At 45.5% G+C, this 23,606-nt stretch overlaps 1 protein-coding gene across 1 annotated transcript in view; it reads right to left on the reverse strand.

The window, feature by feature from the left end:
- Positions 1–23,606, reverse strand: part of dlgap1a (discs, large (Drosophila) homolog-associated protein 1a) — a 216,406-nt gene that overhangs the window by 58,477 nt on the left and 134,323 nt on the right. Inside the window, exons 5-6 of the mRNA XM_047368564.1 lie at positions 22,720–22,915; positions 21,157–21,439 (exon numbers count right to left, since the gene is read on the reverse strand). Of these exons, the coding sequence (XP_047224520.1) occupies positions 21,157–21,439; positions 22,720–22,915 (479 nt within the window). The remainder of the gene's footprint in view (positions 1–21,156; positions 21,440–22,719; positions 22,916–23,606) is intronic.

A 23,606-nucleotide genomic window follows, 5' to 3' on the forward strand; every position in this document is an offset into this window, starting at 1 on the left:
AATAAATTACAGTTGCAGCTGGATTTCCCAAACCCCAGACCTGCACTCAGTACCATCTGGTGGTCACTAGTGAGAATTGCATTTCCTGCTTTGATTTGTTTTTTTTATCACTCAATTCATTAACACAGGCAGATTATTCCATCACCTATGATCAAAAGGGCATAACTTAAAGTTGAAAGTTGAAGTTACAGATCATTCATTAGCACGTTTGGATAAAATTTAAGCATTTTTGCCGGGTTTTATTGTGTGAAGCATGTTTTGATCTGACTCATAAAACTAACTTAGTTGTCTAACAGGAAGGTAGTTGATTCATATTAGAGAACACTAATATTTATTTGAAGCTAAGAAGAGCATTTAATGTTTAGTTTTGTTTTCCCATTTTTTAAATTTTATTTTGAATTTGGTTTTGGGTTATTTCAAAATTCTTTCTTTTCTTTCTTCCCCTTTTTGTGTGTTTGCTTGATTACCCCATTAAAGCATAGACTTTGGTAAGCCACAGTTTGAACGGTCAAACCACTGTGCCCATTTTAAGCAAACCCATACACCTGGAAGATACATGTATGAATCAGACAGCTAGCTAAATAGCTTAGCCTGTTGTGTGCGGCTAATTAATTTTAGCAATCCTTTAATCACTGAACAGCTTAGCCTGTTGTGTGCTGCTAATTTCTTTAGTGGTGGTTCATAGATAAACAGTTTTGTGTGTTTGCATTGTGCATTTTGGGCCAAAGATGGAGGGAACATCCCAGACTGCAGCTGGAGATGTGTGTATGGTGGAGGACCCCATAGGAATGCAGGCACAAGAGGTGATTGGGTCATTGATTCTGTTGTCCCCAAAGGAGCGTAAAGGTCTCAATGATTATGGTATTGAGCAATGTGAAGCCAGGATTCAGGAGTTGCTCCAAGTCATTAAAAACCCACCGAAGGACAGACGGGTCTCAGATGTGTTAGGACAGCTCACTCTGTTATATCAGCGAAGGTTAATGTTGGAAATTGACCAGCGCGTTAAACTGCAGTTCGAGCTGAATGATACTTTGCAGACAGTGGATGTCCTTCGAGGTGAAATAACAGAGGTTGGAAATAGATTGGAAGCAATAGAGGGTAGCCATGCCGCCCCTCCCCCCCTGGAAGAATGGGGGGACGAACCGAGGCTCACTTCACAGGTTGAAACCTTTGGAGGTGAGCCACACCAGCGAAACCCTGAGAGAACCTGCAGGTCAGATCTGGAGGATGTAGAAACTGCTCTCCAGAGATTACCTTTCCAGGCTCATAGGGTTCCCCATACATCCACCGAGGCAAGAACAGGTGTAAGTAGTCAGAATAGATTCAGCGGGGCGGTGCCCCACCCCACAGCAATCAGCAGCCACGAACGGTACCTAGCTGGGGACCCAGCAGGTGTAAATAGTTCACGGCTCAGATGCGAGCAGCCTTCAAACGTGACTCGAAGTACGTGACTCGAAGTACGGTCCTCTACGATCCTTCTCCCTCGGCCAAGGCGACAGGAGAGCCGCCCCTGGGATTCAGGTGGTTCCTACCGCCCTCAACCGCTGCCCAGGACCCGAGTCCGGGAAGCACAGGGCCCACCGTTGTACCGGGAGCAGCCTCCACTGCCTCCTCCGAGGATGAGGCGTGATGCACTGATACCCCCTGAGTGCAGCCGGAGTGAACTCTCCGATGATGACTCAGATGGGCCGCGACCAATCCCTGAGAGTGGATTGCGCACCCGCCAGCTTGAGTACCTTGCCAAAGACAGAGCGTTTCGACCCTAATAAGGCAGAATCAAACATTGATGACTACCTTAGGGAAGTGGAACGCTGTCTTCTAGATTTGTACTGCCCATCAGCAGGGGAGAAACTGAAGCTCATCTGGAAGACAACATCCAGGAGCGTCCATGTTTTCATGGAGAGCCTGACACCCGCAGTCCGAGACCGTTATTCAACCCTTTGCGAAGCTTTAAGGGAAGAATAGTCTGTGTACACGGACTGGGCCTCCGCCACACTTGGTGCTTTCACTATCCAGCAAAAGAAAAACGAAGCACCCAGGGAGTATTACCGGCACTTGAGAGCCGTTTACTTCCAAGGGCGCAATGCGCCCGGCATTGAGGAGGAACATACTTTTAAATCCCTGTTCCTCCACAACCTTCATGAAAGTGTGCGATACGATGTTACTATGTATTGCAGAACCAAGGCCGTGAGCATGCAAGAGATCCGCAAATATGCTCAGATGGTGTGGGAAACACGTGCTCGCCCGACCAAGGGATCGGAGAGCGAGGCTAGGGTTTTACAGGTCCAGCCTGAAAGAACCAGCCTTGCGTTAGAAGGTCAGTAAATACCTCCAGCAGTAACCCACGCTAAGAACCGGTTCAGGGAACAACGTAGGTTTGGTCAGCAGGACCGGGGGGTTGGCAATGAACGGCAACCAAAGTCTGGTAAATCTGATAACCCTAGGTCCAACAGGCGCCCTGACTTCCAAGTGAGGCCGAAAGGTAAGACTGATGGAAAAGGGTGGGACCGACATGCAGAGGGAATTATGGGGAAAGAGATGAAGGAGGCCTTACGCAAGATGGTAACAGAAGCGGTACGTGAGGCCACCGCACCACCACCACCTCCAAAACGGGAAACCGACCACCTAGATAAACCAGATTCGAAACCCCCGTCAGCATGACTAGGCGTGGACTCTGCCTCCACGGTACCTTAAGTACCCCTTGAGACCTCGTCAGGAGAAACACCCCTGACTCCCTTCCTAAAATTCTTAGGTGAACTAACCCACAACACATGCCGTTCACCTATACTGTCCGACAATGCGTTAAGGCGGACGCACTCCTGGACACCGGATCAGAAATTAGCCTGATGTGCTCAACCCTGTTTGAGGAGGTGAGTAGAGCTATGCTCGCCCTCGGTAAACCATTTCAAATTGAGGGTTGCGATGTAAGCATAACCAGCTACACCCAAGACCGCTCATACATAACCAGTCGGGTGTGGTTGGATGTTTCATTCCAAGACATGACTTTGGTCCACCCCATTTACATTTGCACATTGGACACAGAGCCTCTCCTTGTTGGCCGGGACCTGCTGGGCAGGTTAGCCCCGCTCATTGACTGCCACCAGGGCCAACTCTGGGCCCAGGTGGAGACGCCAAAACCCCTGGGCGCGAGCAGTAAACCGCCCTTTTCCACCAACCATGTTTCCAGTGTGGAGGGTCCCAAAGAACCTCTAGCGAAGCTTATGCCTTCGACAGAACCAGTCTCGGGCACCTGTGGGGCACAAGTGCATCCGGCCACCCAGGGAACTGCCCTTTGCGGTCATGACTCGATTCTCTGCTCTCTGGAAAGCGAAGGGGTGAAACCTTACAACCCCAAAATAGTGGAAGGTGTGCACCTGGAGGACACCTTCACACCGGAAGTGATCTTAGCACTTTGGCTGGAGAAGTCCGCAATCATCAGGGAGTTATATGACCGTCTGTCCCGGGAAAACCCACATCTAATTGAGGCGTGACGTAGCCACAGTCTGCTCTGAGCAGGCTGGCCATGCCGCCTGCTGAAGGCAACTGGAGTCTGCATCCTCAATGTGCAGCTGGGTGTGAGACAGCTCTGCCATACCTTCAGTATTGCTCAACACCTGCACCCACCGGTTTTCATCGGGGCAGATCTACTGGTTCGGCTGGGCGCCCAGTTGGACACCTTTAACCAGGTTGTTTGGGCCCGAGCCAACGCTCCCTCAAGTTCCTTCCTGGGAACCCCTGAAGTCATGCTGTCGGGACAAACTACCCCTCAGGCCTGCCAGGCCACCAGTGAGACCGATTCACTAATACCGCAGCGAACAGCAGGGGTACCGATGCGACTGACGGTCAAAACGGGACAGAAGCTTCAGAACACCCGCATTTTCTTCCAACCTCTTCCCTACCTCCGGGACTTGAACCTGGTGGTCTGTGGCACGCCCATGCTTGAGTTGAACAACCATTCGACTTATCTTTTGGTGGAGAATCCAACCCAAGTGCCGATCCAGGTAGCCGCAAGAAAACCCCTGGGCATGCTCATAGACAGTTCTTATAATGACTTCGAGCTAACCATCCCCGTGATTGGAGACATGCCCTTATTTGTGTCCGATAGACAGGACTCTCCAGACGTTGTGTCAACGTTCCCGTCGGACATGATCACAATTGAGAGACATGAGGTTTTAACAACCAAATCCACCTGTGGTGCTACCCTGGGGCCTGAAGGCAACCTGGTAGTTTACGCACTGGCGACACAACCAGTCCGCTCGAAGGACTCCCATGACTGTGGGGTCACAAACCTCCACATGGTTCGTATTCCAACGAACCAAAACGCACCCCCCACGTTCGTGCGTCAATATAAGTTCCCTCTGGCCGCTTACGAGTCGATTCAAGAGTTCCTCGACAAGCTGTTGGAGAAACAGATAATACGTGAATGCAACTCCACGTACAACTCCCCAATTTGGCCGGTGTTGAAACCGACCGGGAAATGGCACCTGACAATCGACTACCGTTCACTGAACAAGCAGGTACCCCTCTCACGCTGGCCCACGATTCATCTGGACCAGGAGCTGGCTAAGGTGAGAGACGCTCGCTTCTTCTCCACAGTGGACGTGGCAAATGGCTTTTGGACAATGAAGGTAGACCCGGCCGATCAGTACAAATTGGCGTTTTCCTTCGGGAACCGCCAGTATACCTGGAACAGGTGCCCCTATGGGTACTCGAACTCTCCGGCTGAATTTAACATCTTCCTTCACAAGGCCATGTCCGATGCCGCAACCCGGGGAAACCTCATTTACGTCGATGACATCCTTATGAGGAGCAGGACGTTCGAGGAACACCTAGCCAAACTCCGGCACGTCCTGGACCAGCTTTGCGCAGCAGTTGCTAAGCTAGCACTCGCCAAAGGCCAATGGTGCCGGACAAAGGTGGAATATGTTGGTTTAACCATGGGCCCAGAAGCGGGTTTCTCCTCCAAGTGTCTAAGTGCTGCATTGAAGCAGAAACATGACCAGGACATGCGAGTTGTCGCATACGCAAGCCGAACTTTGAGTGACATAGAGGTTAAGTTCTCTGACTGTGAGAGAGCTCTGCTTTCTACAGTCTGGGCAGTTGAACATTTCCGCAGTTACATTGGGGGGCAGAAAGTCATTATTGAGACGTGCCATCAACCGGTCACTTTCTTGAACAGCGAACGTTTGAGAGAAGGAAGAGTGTCCAACAGTCGCATCGCAACATGGATGATGGCACTCGAAGGTTATAAAGTTGAGGTCAAGTACGGTCAGAATAATAAAATGGTGTTGGGACAAGGGTTAGCAGAATGTCAGCACTGTGAATGCGACACCGTAGCGACCACCATTGACAAACCTGCCGCCTCCCAGTTTTCCTCGAACCACCGCTATTTCGATGAAAACGTGTGTGAAGGGCTTCCAAGAGCCTACATTGATGGGTGCGCCTTTTTTCATGAAGGTTGACTACAGGCTGGTGTGGGCATCATCTGGGTTGGACACCACGTCACCGAACCAAACCACTACCAACTGGGGCCGAAAACAAGTCAACATGCAGAGATCTCAGCAGTACTCATTACCCTCCAGCAGGCTACAGCCCTGGACATTAAACACCTGGTGATCTGCTCCGACTCCACCTATGCTCGGCACAGTTTCGTCTCCCACCTCCCGGTGTGGAAAGAGAATGGAATGAAGAATGCCAGGAATAAAGAGGAAAAACACTACGAACTCTTCCTGGCATGTGACCATCTCACCACAGAGCAGGGAACGGTAGTGTATTGGAAAAAGCTGAAAGGCCACTCCCGGACGTTGGGCCCAGACAAGGACGGAAATGATGAAGCAGACCGTCTAGCCCGATTGGGAGCTGAAAGTGGAACCCCATAGAGTTTCCAAAAAGAACAGCTTCCTCCCTCTCATACCCATGTCATCTGTGCCGTTACTCGGCGACAGACGAGAGGCGTGAAAACCCCCAAAGCTCCGGGGAGACTCTCCACCTTGGATGAAAATCCAGTGACACAGACTTGGCAACCATGCAGGACCAAGACTCAAACCTCCACACCATCAGGGAGCTACCGGCCAGCGGTCGGTCAACGGACATGTCGCCATCGGCGACGGGCGAGACCAAAGAACTGAGGACCCTCTGACGTAACCTGTCCCACCTGAAGCTGGAGAAAGGTTTGTTAGTCTACACCCACAACGGGCGTGGGACACCCCAATGGCTGGTACCAACGGACCACAGGGAGGTCATGTTAGCCTACGCTCATGACTCTCCTGTAGGGGGTCACAGAGGTCTTAAAGCCACACTCCACACCCTACAACAGGTGGCATACTGGCCTTCGATGGCTCACAACACCCAAATTTACATCCAAGGATGTTTGACTTGCTGTCACTTCCAACCGTCACAACCACTCGGTCGGGCCCCTCTTCAGCAAAGGGCAGTCACATTCCCATAGTCCCACCTGCAAATCGACTGGGTTGGACCAGTCCCCAAATCGACCAGAGGTAACAAATACCTCCTAACAGTGACGTGCAGTTTCACCAAGTGGGTTGAATGCTTACCTGCACCAAACGACACAGCTGTAACCAGAGCTGTTCTTCTGCTGAACCATGTTTTCAGCCGGTGGGGCCTTCCCCTGTCCATTAACTCAGACAGAGGGACACATTTCACCTCAAGCGTCATGACAGCGCTGTTTGACATTCTGGGAGTGGAAGTAAAATTTCACATTCCCTACCACCCTCAATCGTTGGGTCAGGTGGAGCGGATGAACCGTACCATAGTGGCCATGCTAAAGAAGTATGTTAGCAGCAACGGAAAGGACTGGGACATCTAACTCCCTTTAGTCCTGATGGCCATCCGGTCCACCCCCCAACGCTCTACATGAGTGACACCCTTTGAGATGATGACTGGAAGGCAAATGACTCTCCCACTCCATCTACTGTACCATCCAGAAGATGTGTGTGACAACTGCCTACACAGCACACCAATATGTCGCAGACTTGAAGGAGCACCTCAGATCCACATTCGCTTGGGCGCAAACAAACCTGGAAGCCAGCGTAGAGGGCGCAAAAGCATATTATGACTGGAAAGCAGCCCACCGTGAATACGAAGTGGGTGAAAAAGTTTTCTATTTCAGATTTGCCCTACCAACCGGACGCTCCAGAAAATTTCTCCCAAAATGGGCAGGCCCCTTCGAAATTGTGGGGAAACTCTCACCAGAGGCCTACAGAAAAGGAATCTCAAAATCCAAACAGGTCCCGATGTACAAATGGGTTCACGCGAACCAGATCAAACCCTACCACAGACTCTCCTCCACAGAAACAGGGCTCCCTTCCGGAACTGAGGGAGGAGAGGGTAGCGCATAGGGTCAGCCAGATAGATGCAGGTAAATGAACTCTACACTAACATGCACTAACCACTAACAACTCCACCCATAAAATATTTCCCTTCTATAATCAGGATTTCTCTGTTGCAGGATGGAGGTTATCTGGATGATTGGCATTCTTATTGGCTCCACACTTGCTCTACTAACTGGTGTAATACAGATAGGACCACCAACCGGCACAGTCCTGCAAGACACCCCCGGGCTCCTTATTACTGTAGACTCCACACGCAGAGGGTCTTTGTGCGCCTAGACCCGTGGGACGTGTACCGTAAACACATCCGTCTTCCGCCACTGATGACTGAAGGAAGACCTCAGGGGACTCAAACCCCCGACACCATAGACCATGCCAAACAGACTACAATCTATATCCTCAAACAACTGCAGAAATTCATGGTCACCGAAGAGGACCTCAGTGGCAGTAAACGCCCAAAGAGATTCCTAGGTGGATTGATAGCCTCAGCTGCGGCGCTGGGATCTCTGTTTTCCACTGGCCTTTCAGCAGCAAATTCCGTTAGCCTGAAAACTATTCAGAGACACGTGCAAGAATTGGATGACGAAATGCCAGAAATCCAACAAAGACTCCTCCTCCAACAGAGACTATTAGACATACAAACCAAGACCCTCCAGGGCACCGTGGTTACTGTAAACTTACACTCCACTCTTATTAACAATACCCTGCATGCACTGCAAACCCTCACAGAAGTGGTCAGGAATGATTTGATGTACACACAGGTTTTAAGAGATTTGATGCAGGACCTGATTAGAGAGGTCGGTTCATCGGTAGACAGCCTAACCGAAGGACGGATACCCGCTTACCTAGTTCTGCTGGATTTGGTAGAGAAAATCCTAAAGTCCACCACAACAGACACCTTGTAACCTCCACAAACACACCTATCTTATAGCTTAGGCAGTGCAATCCCAATTTTCGTCAATCCGGATAACCTAGAGATATGATTTATGCTCAATCTTCCTATCATCGAAAGAGCAAACGTATACAGTCTTAAAACAGTGTTAAATGTCGGGTTTTGGAAGGAAACACACACGTACAAATAAAACCCCATCACTCTTGGCTTACCACGAGGCCGACCCAAAGTTTTATTTGATTCCCAATTTAGACCTGTGCACCAAAACCAAGGACCTCCATTGGGTGTGCCCGAGTAACCCGTTTATAAGAGATGTCACCGATTACATGTGTGGTTTAAGGGAGGGATCTCCCGAACAAAATTGTCAGGCAAAGGTAACTCTCAAGGATGTAGGGTTAGAAACCAAGGTCGAACGTGTGGGTAACTGATGGCTTGTAAGCACACCAGTAACAGAAGCCTTGCTATCCTACGATCAGCATGACACCGTTACCAGAATAAAATTACCCAACCAAACAATGTTCGTCTCCGTACCCCAAGGTGCACTCCTACAGCTCGGGGACATAATCCTTCATCACCTTAATCTCGATCGATATGATACAGAAATTGAAATTATGGATGCCTTCAAGGGATATAATTTCAGCATTGACGCTAGTATTGAAAAACAACTGATAGTGGAAGGTACCAAACAGATTAAGTTCAGCCTCACCCTGCGGAATTAAGCTTCACACCTCTCCCTCAGTTCCCCCGGCGAACAGAATGGACAGAAACCCACAATATGACCGTTACGGTAGTTCTCCTTGTAATCGGGTGGGTCGTGATGGCAGGAATGGCACACATCGCATACAGACAGGTTAAGCGTTTACAGGTCAGGATTGATTCCCTCACATTCATTCCCCCACGGTTCATAGCACCAACTTTGCCAATGACACAGCCAGGTTCCAGTGCCTAATAGAAGTTGGACGAATAAGCTATGAACCATGATTTTTTTTTTTTATATATATATATACATATATGTGTGTGGTATCTTTTATTGCTGTTTCATTTTGTCTCAGGGATACCAAAGCTGATGACCAAGGAATGTAATGATGATATGAATGTATTGTCCTGTATTTTCTCATTGAACAATGTAGAAAGGTATGAGTTAGTCAGAGTTTAGTCCTGCCCAGGCTAACCTCTATCCTGCCCAGTCGTAGGTTTTGAGGAACACAGAGACAGTTTTGTTTTGTTCTACTTCGCCACGGATCACTGATTGTTCAGAAAAGGACAGAATGGTCCCAGTAGCTTCAAAGACTGCGATTCATCTCACCCTTTGAACCTAGGGGGGAATGTTGGACCACTTGTTGCTGAGTATTGGACTATCTGCACGTTGTTGGACGTCACTGTGCCTCTCCAATGGCATCGGCCATTTTGTATCCAGGACAGCCCGCTCCTACATATCCCATCGAGCATTGCGACTATTCTAGAATTGCGCCGCTCAAGGTGGCAGCAGGTTGGAGTAGCTCTGTTACTTTTGATTCTGATTTATTCTTTTTTGGGAACTATTCCTCTTGTGGTGGATACAGTTGATTTTGTTTTGGATGACTGTCCACTCCAGTGTCGGATGCTGTGCAGCTTGGAGGATTTTTCTTAATACTTTCTATTTTTGGACATTTGTTATGATGCATTGCCATGGCAACGGGGTTGTTTCTTACAACCGGGAGCAGCTGATTAATATCTCAAAAGCTCAAATAATACTTCAGCTACAACCCCAAATCCCTGATGAGTTGAAAAGGAGACGCCGTGGATGCAGAGCAGGAGCTAAGAGAAGAGAGAGAAGGAGGAAGTTCAAACCATCTCTTCCGTCGATTTTGATGGGCAATGTGAGATCGTTGGGAAACAAGTTGGATGAACTCCAAGCCCTACAAAGGACGCAGTCAGAGTACCGGGCATGCAGTATCATGTGTTTTACTGAGACATGGCTGCAGGATCATATCCCCGACTCCAGCATCTCTCTGCCGGGCTTTTTAAACATACGAGCAGACAGAGATTTAAAGAGGAGCGGCAAATGTAAAGGAGGTGGACTGGCAGTACTTGTGAACAACAGATGGTGTAATCCAGGACATATTACTGTGAAGTGTCATCTCTGCAGTCCAGATATTAAACTGTTGGCAGTAAGTTTTCGTCCATATTATTTACCCAGAGAGTTCACCAGTGTTATTTTGGTAAGAGTTTACGTTCCACCTTCCGCTGTTGCTGACACTGCATGTGATGCCATCAGTTCAGTTGTTGCTAAGCTACAGACACAAAACCCCAATGCTGTTGTGGCAATTTCTGGTGATTTTAACTATGCTTCACTCTCTGCTACACTTCCAACGTTTCAACAATTTGTCAACTGCTCTACCAGAGAAAACAAAACATTGGATTTGTTTTATGCAAATGTCAAGGACTCATACATCTCTACAGCACAACCTCCTCTAGGCAAATCAGATCACAATCTTGTTTTTCTCTGCTCGAAATATAAGCCCCTTGTTCAGAGACAACCTGTAATAAAGAGGACTGTGAGAAAATGGTCACAGGAAGCTGAAGAAGCTCTGCAAGGTTGCTTTGAGGCTACAGACTGGGACGCACTGTGCCAGCCACACGGAGAGGACATCAATGCCATGACTGAGTGTGTAACCGACTATATAAACTTCTGTGTGGATAACATCATCCCCACCAGAACCGTGAGATGCTTCTCCAATAACAAACCTTGGATCACCAGTGACCTGAAGGACCTGCTTAACAAGAAAAAAAGAGCCTTCAGAGAGGGAGACAGAGAATTATTGAGGATTATACAGAAGCAACTTAAAGTCAAGATAAGAGACAGCAAGGAGTTGTACAAGAAGAAGCTGGAGAGCAAGCTCCAGCAAAACAATATCAGAGATGTGTGAACAGGGATGAAGAAGATCACGGGCTTCAGGCTGAGGGATGATCGGACCGATGGAGGTCTGGACAGAGCCAATGAACTGAACACATTCTTCAATAGGTTCAGTTCAGAAACCAGCTTCGCATCGTCCTCTCCTGCTCACAGCCAAACAGACATTCCATCTTCCTTTGACCCACAGGACCCACAGCTGTCCAGTAACACCTCACATTTTTTATCTTCCACCCCAGCCCTAGACCCTTCTGCTTCTACATGTTTGCCTTCAACCATATCAGAAGATGCTGATGCTTCCTTTGCTTCCCCCTTCCACCTATGTGTCTCAAGAAGTCAGGTGAAGAGACAACTGGAGAGACTGAATAGGAATAAGGCTGCAGGTCCAGATCATGTCAGCCCTAGAGTCCTGAAGGGCTGTGCAGAGCAGCTCTGTGGGATTCTGCAGCACCTCTTCAACCTTAGCCTGGCCCAGAAGAAGGTTCCAGTGTTGTGGAAGACCTCCTGTCTTGTTCCGGTACCAAAGAAAACTCACCCATCAGTCCTCAATGACTATAGACCTGTTGCCCTGACATCTCACATCATGAATGTCCTAGAGAGATCCCTGTTGGCCCACCTGAGTAAGCAAACAGTAAACCATCAGGACCCCCTTCAGTTTGCTTATCGCTGTGGAGTTGGAGTTGAAGATGCCATCATACTCCTGCTTCAACAAACCCACTGTCATCTGGACAAAGCCAGCAGCACTGTGAGGATCATGTTCTTTGATTTCTCCAGAGCATTTAATACAATCCAACCTGATTTGCTTTGTCAGAAACTCCAGAAGACTCAGGTGGAGGCCTCAACAATCTTCTGGATCAAAGACTACCTGACAAACAGACCACAGTTTGTGAGACTGAAGGGTTGTGAGTCTAACCAGGTAGTCAGCAGCACAGGAGCACCACAGGGGACTGTACTCTCACCATTCCTTTTCACTCTGTACACCTCAGACTTCCAGTACAAGACAGACTCTTGTCATCTGCAGAAATACTCAAAAACTATTTTTATCATGGGAGAAGAAGTGGAGGTGGTGGTGGAGTATAAATACTTCGGTGTTCACCTGGACAACAGACTAGAGTGGAGATGCAACTGTGAAGCCATCTACAAGAAGGGACAGAGCAGACTGTAATTCTTGAGGAAGCTTAGGTCCTTTGGTGTTTGCAGCAAGATGCTGCATATCTTCTATAAGTCTGTTGTGGAAAGTGTGATCTCTTCTACCATCATCTGCTGGGTAAGCAGCATCAGAGCCAGGGACTTAAAAAAACTTAACAAGCTGATAAAAAAGGCTGGCTCTGTTCTGGGGACTCCTCTGGAACCTCTGGAGATCATTGTGGAAAAAAGGATTCTTCATAAAATGAAGAACATTATGGAGAACCCTGAGCATCCTCTTCATGAGACTGTCCTACAACAAAAGAGTGTCTTCAGTCAAAGGCTTCTTCAGATCTGCTGTAAGACGGAGCGCTGCAGGAGATCCTTCCTGCCCACAGCCATCAGCAACTACAACGGCTCTTTGAGGAAACCTTCATAATATGAGCTATAACAAAATTTAATTTCCCTTTGGGATTAATAAAGTATTTTTGAATTGAATTGAATTTGAATTGAATTGACTGATATGACTGGGCGTCCCAAGTCTGACGTCACAGGATGCTATATATGAAGGCGCCCATTTTGAACATACGCCTTCTGCTAGAGACCGGACTAGCGACTGAAGTGCACCACTTCAAGAGAAGAGCTCTTTGCAGAGTTCATTCATTCTCTCTCGTTGGACAACGAACAATTCCTAATTGAGGTTTCTGGAATAAGAAGGCTAGAAATTTCACTTTGCCGATCGAAGACGTGAGTTTAACACATAACCAAAACCACGGAGTTTCAAGGAGACGCAACTTTCCCACGGAGTTTCAAGGAGACGCAACTTTCCCTCCTTGCTTGGTTCTAGTCGACGGCTGATGGTCAGATCCTATTTTTCCTTTTCGTCAAGAAGGCCAAAGGACGGGGACTGACCGCTTTCTTGGAGTTTAACTGCGGACGCGCAGCAACGCTTCAAAACAACCCCCCCCCCTCTTTCCTTCTCACTCGCTGCCCCAGAAGGAAGCTTCACCAAGTAAAACCCATCTTTTATTTTAATCTTTTATTTCTTTATTAGAAGGCCTGGGCAGGGTCAGAGGTTGTAGAGCGATCAGAATCGCTAGTTAGGATCTCATGTGTTCTGAATTATATGTGCATGTAACCTTGTTTATTGAAACTTTGATGTGTTATTTTGATATCTGGAGCCGCTGCGGTCCTAGCTCTGTGCGTGTTTTACCACCTGAGAGTCAACGCAGGTGCGTTGTAAGACTGGACTGTTAAAATAAACTCATGGTGAAATTCTCCATTTTCCTTTGTCTCCAATATCACTGCTCGCTAGCTTGCCGCCAAAAGCTTTACACCTCTTTGTCTGCTCAGGAGTTGGGCGAAGTTTTATGATCAGAATAACTGAGTTACAGTTGGAGTTGCGCCCCCCCACTCTCCACTCACCACCACACCTCTTCGTCATATTCTCAATTTTGCCATAACTGCTGGTTGATTCAATACACACCCACTGCTGTTTTCTTGATTTTTGCTTAGTTAGATGTGTTACCCCTGTGTTTGTAGAATTTTGCATGTTGAGTAGGTGAAGATTAATAAATATCCACATAGATAAAGAGAGAGAGTTTTGTGTTCATTGTGTGCAAAAGTGATTTGTCAGTTGGATCCGCTGGAGGAGGAGAAAGCCAGACAGACTTGGCAAGCGCATAGTGAGGGTCTGCTGGGAACGCCTGGCGGAGCCCTCGGCCAGGGATGTATTCAACTCCCACCTCCGGGAGAGCTTCGACCAGATCCCGGGGGATGTTGGAGACATAGAGTCCGAGTGGACCATGTTCTCTGCATCTATTGTCGATGCTGCAGCCCATAGCTGTGGCCGTAAGGTCTGCGGTGCCTGTCGTGGCGGCAATCCCAGAACCCGGTGGTGGAAACCGGCAGTAAGGGATGCTGTTAAGCTGAAGAAGGAGTCCTATCGGCTGTGGTTGGCTTGTGGGACTCCTGAGGCGGCTGACGGGTACCGTGAGGCCAAGCGTGCTGCGGCCCGGGCTGTGGCAGAGGCAAAAACTCGGGCCTGGGAAGAGTTCGGTGAGGCCATGGAGAAGGACTACCGGTTGGCCTTGAAGCGATTCTGGCAAACCGTCCGGCGCCTCAGGAGGGGGAAGCAGTGCTTTGCCAACACTGTTTATAGTGGGGGCAGGAGACTGCTGACCTCGACTGAGGACATTATCGGGCGGTGGAAGGAGTACTTCGAGGATCTCCTCAATCCTGCCATCACGCATTCCGTGGTGGAAACAGAGGCTGGGGACTCGGGGTTGGACTCTTTCATCACCCAGGCTGAAGTCACCGAGGTGGTTAAAAAGCTCCGCGGTGGCAAGGCTTCGGGGGTGGATGAGATCCACCCTGAGTACCTCAAGTGTCTGGATGTTGTAGGGCTGTCATGGTTGACATGCCTCTTCAACATTGCGTGGCGGTCGGGGACAGTGCCTCTGGACTGGCAGACTGGGGTGGTGATCCCCCTTTATAAGAAGGGGGACCGGAGGGTGTGTTCCAACTACAGGGGGATCACACTCCTCAGCCTCCCTGGTAAGGCCTACGCCAGGGTATTGGAGAGGAGAGTCCGACCGATAGTCGAACCTCGGCTTCAGGAGGAACAGTGTGGTTTTCGTCCCAGCCGTGGAACACTGGACCAGCTCTATACCCTCTACAGGGTGCTCGAGGGTTCATGGGAGTTTGCCCAACCGGTTCACATGTGTTTTGTGGACCAGGAGAAGGCATTCGACTGTGTCCCTCGTGATGCCCTGTGGGGGGTGCTCCAGGAGAATGGAATCGGGGGCCCTTCATTAGGGGCCATCCGGTCCCTGTACGAGCGGAGCAGGAGTTTGGTCCGCATTGCCGGCACTAAGTCGGACCTGTTCCCAGTGCATGTTGGACTCCGGCAGGGCTGCCCTTTGTCGCCGGTCCTGTTCATAACTTTTATGGACAGGATTTCTAGACGCAGCCAAGGGCCGGAGGGGGTCTGGTTTGGGGACCAGTGGATTTCATCTCTTCTTTTTGCGGATGACGTGGTCCTGCTGGCCCCCTCTAGCCAAGACCTACAGCATGCGCTGTGGTGGATCGCAGCCGAGTGTGAAGCGGCTGGGATGAAGATCAGAGAGGGACGTCTGGGTGTCTCTGCTGAGTTTGCTGCCCCCGCAACCCGGTCCTGGATAAGCGGAAGACGACGAACGAACGGATAAGGTTAAAGTTCCCCACGTTTCGGCAGAAACGGTCGATTAAACAGTGACATCTCCGGCAATAGTTATTAATTATTACGGAGTATTTAACGGTTGTAATTGTCAAAGGCGTTGAGCCTCAATTACAACACCAGAAATATCTCTGGTCTCGATTCATAAATGAGGATTTTGGTTAAGAAATTGATTTTGTCAAATTATGATTTTTACTTATAATTATTGATCAAGATTAATCAATCAATAATCATAACTCCCAACAATAACACAGCTTCATTTGAAGTGGTTTTGGTTAATAATCATCAATTATTAATGAGAAGCAGTGCTTTGAGCCCAATAATCACACCACCAGAGTGTTTCTCTGATCTTTAGTCATAAGAAATGATTTTTGGTTAGAATTCATTTCTTCTAAATTATGATTTTTAATAAGAATCTTTTCTAAATATTTATTATCAATAATCATAATCTCTTACACTGTATATAATTATTTAATGAAGTTTTGCAATTGAGGGCAATGCAATTATAATTAGCTCCATGAATGGCGTTTTCATAAATATCGTTGCACACTTTTTATTTTGCAGGAGACGGACTTTAGTAACATGGAGTAGTGTGTCTATAGCTCCTTTTCCCAGGCTTTTGAAAGCCCGGGGCCCGTTTTGATACAAATCTATCTGGGTAATTTTACTTCTCCTGGGCCTTACTTTCATGGCTAAAATGTCCTGGTCTGCGGTAGGACTTTTCAGATTTACCCAGGATTGTTAAAGAGGGGAGGTTATGTGCAGCAAGGCATTGTGCCACCAGCAGCAGTAAACAGAGGTGAGTGTACAAATTAATTGTTAATTTGTCACAAATGTAGTTTTAAGATGTTTTTATTCGAAAAAGTATACCCCAAAACCTTATCTGTGCAGTCAGTTCAACAAGAATGAGCCTAGTTTGAAATGTTCTTTCTGAGTTTTTGGAGCAGCAGAGCTCCGGCTTACAGACCGGTCTGGCTGCTAAGCTAAGATAAGCTAAGTCAACCAGGTGATTGGAGTGATTTCTCCACTAACCACTGTGTTATTTTAGCCAGCCATTCCGTCATTTCTCGCTACCTGTTATCTGTTTCTGGTGGCTGAAAGCGTATATGAAGTATTTAGTAGGTATTTTGTGAATAACTGCAAGTACCACAATATAAAATACAATATTTTATGCTGGACATTTTTGACATTTTAAGGTAATGTTGGTAATATAACTGTATAACTGTTTCACCACAGTTTTGTCAGAAAAATACACTGTTCAAAAAAATAACGGGAACACTCAAATAACACATCCTAGATCTGAATGAATGAAATATTCTCATTGAATACTTTGTTCTGTACAAAGTTGAATGTGCTGACAACAAAATCACACAAAATCGATGGAAATCTAATTTATTAACCAATGGAGGCCTGGATTTGGAGTCACACACAAAATTAAAAGTGCGAGACATGATGTCCCAGATGTGCTCAATCGGATTCAGGTCTGGGGAATGGGTGGGCCAGTCCATAGCAGCAATGTCTCCAGCCACATGAGGTCTAGCATTGTCCTGCATTAGGAGGAACCCTGTTTTCCTCATTAGTTAATTCTTTTGTGCTTTATTCTAAAGTACTTTGTTCATCTAGAGTTATTTTCTGTTAGGTCCGTGTTGGATATTTTCCCTAGATTTTCTTGTTTTTGTTTTTTTGCCCTGATCTTGCTAATTACTCTTCTTCCTTCTGCTGCTCTACCATCTCTTTGCCACAGCTGCTACTCATTCCATTGGATTGGCTTTTCTGGTTTGCTTGCCATTTCTCCGACCTTGCCTCAGTGTATATGAACTCCTGTCTTCTCATTGTTCCCTGCTGGTTACTTCCTTTGCCTCCGCTCTCTGCCATACTCCTTGTTTCCATGTTTGCCTGTTTCCATGCTGGCATTTCCAGTGCTTCCTGTCTCATGCCTTTGTGCAAGACCATTTTTGTCAGTTACTTTACAGGTCCTTCTCAAAATATTAGCATATTGTGATAAAGTTCATTATTTTCCATAATGCCATGATGAAAATTTAACATTCATATATTTTAGATTCATTGCACACTAACTGAAATATTTCAGGTCTTTTATTGTCTTAATACGGATGATTTTGGCATACAGCTCATGAAAACCCAACATTTCTATCTCACAAAATTAGCATATTTCATCCAACCAATAAAAGAAAAGTGTTTTTAATACAAAAAACGTCAACCTTCAAATAATCATGTACAGTTATGCACTCAATACTTGGTCGGGAATCCTTTTGCAGAAATGACTGCTTCAATGCGGCGTGGCATGGAGGCAATCAGCCTGTGGCACTGCTGGTCTTATGGAGGCCCAGGATGCTTCGATAGCGGCCTTTAGCTCATCCAGAGTGTTGGGTCTTGAGTCTCTCAACGTTCTCTTCGCAATATCCCACAGATTCCCTATGGGGTTCAGGTCAGGAGAGTTGGCAGGCCAATTGAGCACAGTGATACCATGGTCAGTAAACCATTTACCAGTGGTTTTGGCACTGTGAGCAGGTGCCAGGTCGTGCTGAAAAATGAAATCTTCATCTCCATAAAGCTTTTCAGCAGATGGAAGCATGAAGTGCTCCAAAATCTCCTGATAGCGTAGGCCAACTTGATCTTTTTCAGATGTTTGTATTGCTGGAACTGTGCTTGAGAATCAATGTTGTGAGTGTCAAAATGTGCGTAAGTGAAAGGATATATCTGGTCAAAATGTCTCACTTACACAACAATGATATGACTGTTGTGTATATATATATCTTGACTCACGAAAGGGATACTTTGGGATTTTGAATGAAGATGTATTCAGAGATGTTTTCTGAATAAAAGGTCCCCCGCGTCAGCTCTTGAGAAGAAACCAGTTGTCTCTTCATCATTTTTAAATTAGTAAACTTTCTTCTCCTAAAATATCTCTAATTATATTTTGACTAGGCAAAATACCAATTTCAGATATCTCTGACTACATTCTGACTAGTAAAAATGATGTCAGATTTCAATACATGATATCTGCAAGAAATTGCTGACTATCTGAAAAATATATTTCAGATTTATAGTAGGTAGCCTCGTGCAGTTTATTAAAGATCTTGGAGTGATTCTTGATTCCAGTCTCAATCTTGAGAAAGAGATCAGCTCTGTTTTAGAAAGATCCTTTTTTAAACTGAGACTTTTATCCAAAGTGAAACCTTTTTTATCTTTTAATGATTTTGAACAGGTGATTCATACTTTTATTAGCTCCAAGCTTGACTACAGTAAATCTTTGTATGCTGCTGTTAGCCAGGCCAGCCTCCCACAACTGCAGCAGGTTCATAACGCTGCAGCTTATCAAACCCAAACAAAGAAGCTGGATCATATCTCTCTACTCCTCGCTTCCCTTCAGTGGCATCCTGTTTGTTTTAGAATCTATTTTAAAGTTTTATTGCTGACATATAAGGCCCTGAATGGCCAGGCTCCTGTATATTTGCCTGATTTCCTGCAGTCTTATGTGCCCTCTAGATCCCTTTGAGCTAATTTTCATCTGTCTGTAGTTGTCCCAACGTCCAGGTTGTCTCATAGAGGTGATTGGGCTGTTTCAGTTCTAGCACCTAAATTGTGGAACCAGCTCCCCCTTCATATTACACAGGCTTCAACTCTTGATGTTTTTAAGTAACTTCTTAAAACACATTTGAACTCACTGGTTTCAATACAGTGTGACAGACTCGTCCGTTTCTTATGTTTCTATTTCTGTCTTACACTGTGTCTGTATTTTCTTTTATGTTGGAATTACTGTTACTTGTAGTTTTTTGTGTGCAGCGCTTTGGCCAGCCCCCATACAAATTAACAGTAAATCTGATGTAATTTATACTAGTCAGAATGTATTTAGAGAAATCTCAAATTGGTATTTTGCCTATTCAAAATATATGATATTTTAATTAACTAATATGCCTAGTCATAAAACCATTTTTGTTTTGATATTTGGAATGCAAGTATGGTGAATGTAAATCAGCCTGCCTTAGACTGGTGTGCCCTGTGACCCAATCTCGGATAAGCAGAAGACGAGCATGTGAAACTGGGAAAACATGTCTCTGATCCCAGGACCATCAGTACTAGTTCCCCTCAAGGCTGAACCGGTTTTTCCCTCTGCTTCTTCCCTCTTTTCCCTCTGCTTTTCTTCCTGTTTACCAACAGCTGCACCTCCAGTCAAAAGTCCGTCAAGCTCCTGAAGTTTGCGGATGACACCACCCTCATTGGGCTAATCTCTGGGGGGGATGAGTCTGCCTACAGGATGGAGATTGACCATCTGGTGTCCTGGTGCAGCCAGAACAGTGTGGAGCTCAACGCTCTGAAAACAGTGGAGATGATCATGGACTGCTAAATCGGCTTGCCATAGTCTGGTGTTCCCTGTGACCCAATCTCGGATAAGAAGACGATGGATGGATGGATGGATGGATGGATTCCCAGTCTTTTCAACATGATTTTTATGCTGCAGCATATACAAAAGTTATATCATTGTTGTGTATGTGAAACCTTTGACCAATCCGATGTACCATTTCCATTTACGTATACGTTTTGGCAGCATGGACACTAGACTCTCAGCAGTACTTACTCACACGAAAAGCATCACATCTGCAAAATATCAAAACCGGCCTACGTGACAGTTGTACCATAACATTGCTCTTATCAACTCTTCATTCTAATTTGGACTACACCACAGTTCCTTCCATATTTGGGGAGACAAGGTCAAGAACACGCTGTACTTAAATCATTTACTTCTGTATGGGCTTTACAGGCCTGCTAAGAATGACTTTTTCTTATGTCCATAGCAATTTATACAGAATTCACAAAGACAATAGTAACACTTTTAATCTACCAATTAATGCTTTATGCTTCTACAATTTTAAGCCTTATTTTAAAATTTTGTGGACAAAAGCCTGGCATTGGACAGTATTGTCGCATCTCTCGCTGCCACTCATTCAACCACACTATTAGCGTAACTTTTGGCGTAACATGGAGCCTGGGGTACCATGAATAAAGTGGCCAACCTATGGGATCAGTTGAGAGAAGCAAGTACTGGGGAAATATGTTATATTTCTGATAGGAAAGGACGTTTGACAGGACAGTTGAGTCAAGGATAGTTCTTTTATGTACAGGCTGCACAACTGCATGTTTAAAACAGGTTGGCACATCTGAACTGAGACTGCTATTAAACGTTGTTAAAATGTTTGACTCGACAGCCTTAAAGACTTTCTTTAAAAATGTGTTAAAACACCATCATGTAGACAAGAGTATGTCTTTATGCTGTTTAATACTTTTTTACACAGAGTTCAAACCCACTGGCTCAAACTGGGTAAAGACAGCAGAACTAGTAAAGAAGGTAGAAGGATCATGTGAAGGCAGGGAGATCAGTGATCAAAGTTGTTTTATCTTGTTGAAAAACTGCAAGAATCTTTCACAGGTTTCTGATAAGCTATCAATATAGGAAGCTGGAGGAATATTTAGAACACAGTCAATGACAGAAAAAACAACCAGAGGAATCTAAAAATATTCCTTGACAACTACTGGGAAAGGTTAATTTAATTGAACAAAACATTTACAGGGTAAGAAAAATACTCTTGGTCCTGAACCACATCTTCTTTTCGTTTAGACATCAGTGTGAAAAATCTAGGATAGGGCTGATATCACGACTCACCTGTGCTGCTTTGGATGGTCCTGACAGTTGTGGCAGTTGTGCGTGGTGGTGAGGATGGAAGTAGCAGCAGAGGTCTTCCTCCTGGTCCCTCCTCCTCAGAGGCACATCCCTGGTCGATTGCTCTTACATAACTGGGGCTACGCATACGAAAGCATCCTGGCATTGGCAGGGTGCCCATGGTGTCCAAGCTATCCATTCCTGCGTCCATAGCTTGTGATTGCATCTCACTATACACCTGCTCACATACTTGCTCAATCTGCCCATTCACTTCGACTTCACTCAGCTAAAGAAAAGAGAATAGGTGCCAGAGAAGAGCAGACACATGATTAAGAACCAAAAGAGGGGACAATGAGTGAAACTACACTGTTGTGTTATGGACAATATTAAGTTATATGTGATTATATACATAATATATATATATGTAATTGTTGGTATCCCCCACAAAAAGGTTTCTATAAAATTATGCTGCAACTAACAAATAAGATATTTTCTTTCAAATAAATGGTGCAATAAAAACAAAATCTCTTTTCAATAAATTCAATTCCGGCAAAAGAACCTGGGTTATGCTGAATGTCATACCTTTACCCTCAGTAGTCCATGTGTTAATGGTAGGGATGTCCTGGTATTGGCTCAGGCTCCATATAACAATGATTTTAAATTATTGATATAGGAGGTCCTTGACAAATATACCTACTGATACCTACTGTAGCACTGCTGTCTCTGATCATGTCCATCTCATCTACAGCAAGACGTGCTGTCGGATCTTGCATGCCCAGCTTTAAATTATCCAAACCGTTTGCATGTGAAGACTTTACAAAACCGTATGATAGTTCCTTCTCATTATCTTATTGATCAATTCTGGGTTTTCAGAAGTCAGTGTCACCCTTTATAGTTATGTTCACAGTGAGAGACAAAAAGCTGCTGGGGCTCACTGTGCGACTATGTCATTTGACCCAGCTGACCTCACATGTACACAGACAGCTCTCAAGGTGACAAAGGTTAGACAGTCATTACATCTGACAACTTTCAAAACAAAGCATTAGAGTACTGAAGCAGGAAAATAACTTGTTCAATAAACTTTGTCCCCATATGATTAACTGCAATATATCACAAGCAAAATGATCAGTGGAGTATGCTGGGTAAACTTACTTTAAGCTACAAAATGCTAAGCTACTAATGTTAGCATACTACTTTAGCAAACTTATCTGGAGCTAGTTTATTAAAGACTGTATCTACATGTAGAGTAAGATATTGTTGAAACTGACAAAGCTATGTGCATTGAAGGTGACAAATTGTCAGAACATTCTAGTAGCTATTAACTTTGCTCAGAGTTAATGTGTTGGGAACAAAAACTCCTGATCCCATCATTTCTAGTTAAAGAACAGGGCAAAGTAAGATGTAATTAAATCAAATCAACCAAAAATCTATAACACAACTAACATTTTACAATTCTGAGAGATAATAAAAATGATATCAAACACATTGGCTATAGTCAAGCTATGTGTGTACACAGTAATGTGACTGGTTTGAAAGTGTCAAGATTACAGATGCTTGGAAACCAACCTGACTGATGGTGCTCATGGCTCTCATGTAGCTTTCATTGCGTGACCGGTACTGGGGTGAAGACAGCAGTGACTTGGGATCAAGAAGGGTTTTAGGGTCAAGTGTATCCAGGCTTCTGTTGATTGAAACCTCACTCACAGCACGTAAGTAACTGTGACTCCTGATCTGCAGTTTGGGGGAGTGCTCTGTGGAAATCCTGAAAAAGGGGCAACGCCAGGTTATCTCGGAAACTTCTTCACCTACAATACCAGCATCATTGCATCACAGACTACACTACTAATATAGTACAATGATTTGAAAATGCATGTTTACTGCATAAACATCTGCTAAAATAAAAAATAAAAATAACTGAAATGTAATAAAAAATAATTAAAGAGATTTACTCAATAATTGATCATATATATATGTCTGTTAATCTTTAACTACTCTTTTTTAACTCTTTGAAATCATGTCTTTTTTTAATTGAAATTCCCAATTTTCAATCACTTTTTTTCTTGAACTCTATATTTTTCCTTTGTTTATTTATTACAGGTGTTTTTTGTTCTGTTTTATTTTTCCAAAAATGAAAAAACGGATGGGCGGAACGGAGACAGAGGGTGTGGTCTTTGGAACAATGCACTGCCTCAGCTTCTCTCCTATTGGCTGCGGTCAAGCCTCTTGGAAGTAGGTGCTGAGTCTCATTATGGCTGAAGGACATCACAGGCTTCCTGCTTTACCTTGAGTAAACCCCAGGGTGTCCCCTGCAGTTTCCTTACAAGGCAGTCACGTCAGCAAATGATGCAGTGACCTCGAAACTACATCTTATCCTAAATGTGGAGATGATAGTAGACTTCCAGAAAACACCCCCAACTATCACTCCCTTCACCATCTTCAACAATACATTTTCT

This window comes from Girardinichthys multiradiatus, chromosome 6, assembly GCF_021462225.1.
Source record: "Girardinichthys multiradiatus isolate DD_20200921_A chromosome 6, DD_fGirMul_XY1, whole genome shotgun sequence".
Lineage (NCBI taxonomy): Eukaryota > Metazoa > Chordata > Actinopteri > Cyprinodontiformes > Goodeidae > Girardinichthys > Girardinichthys multiradiatus.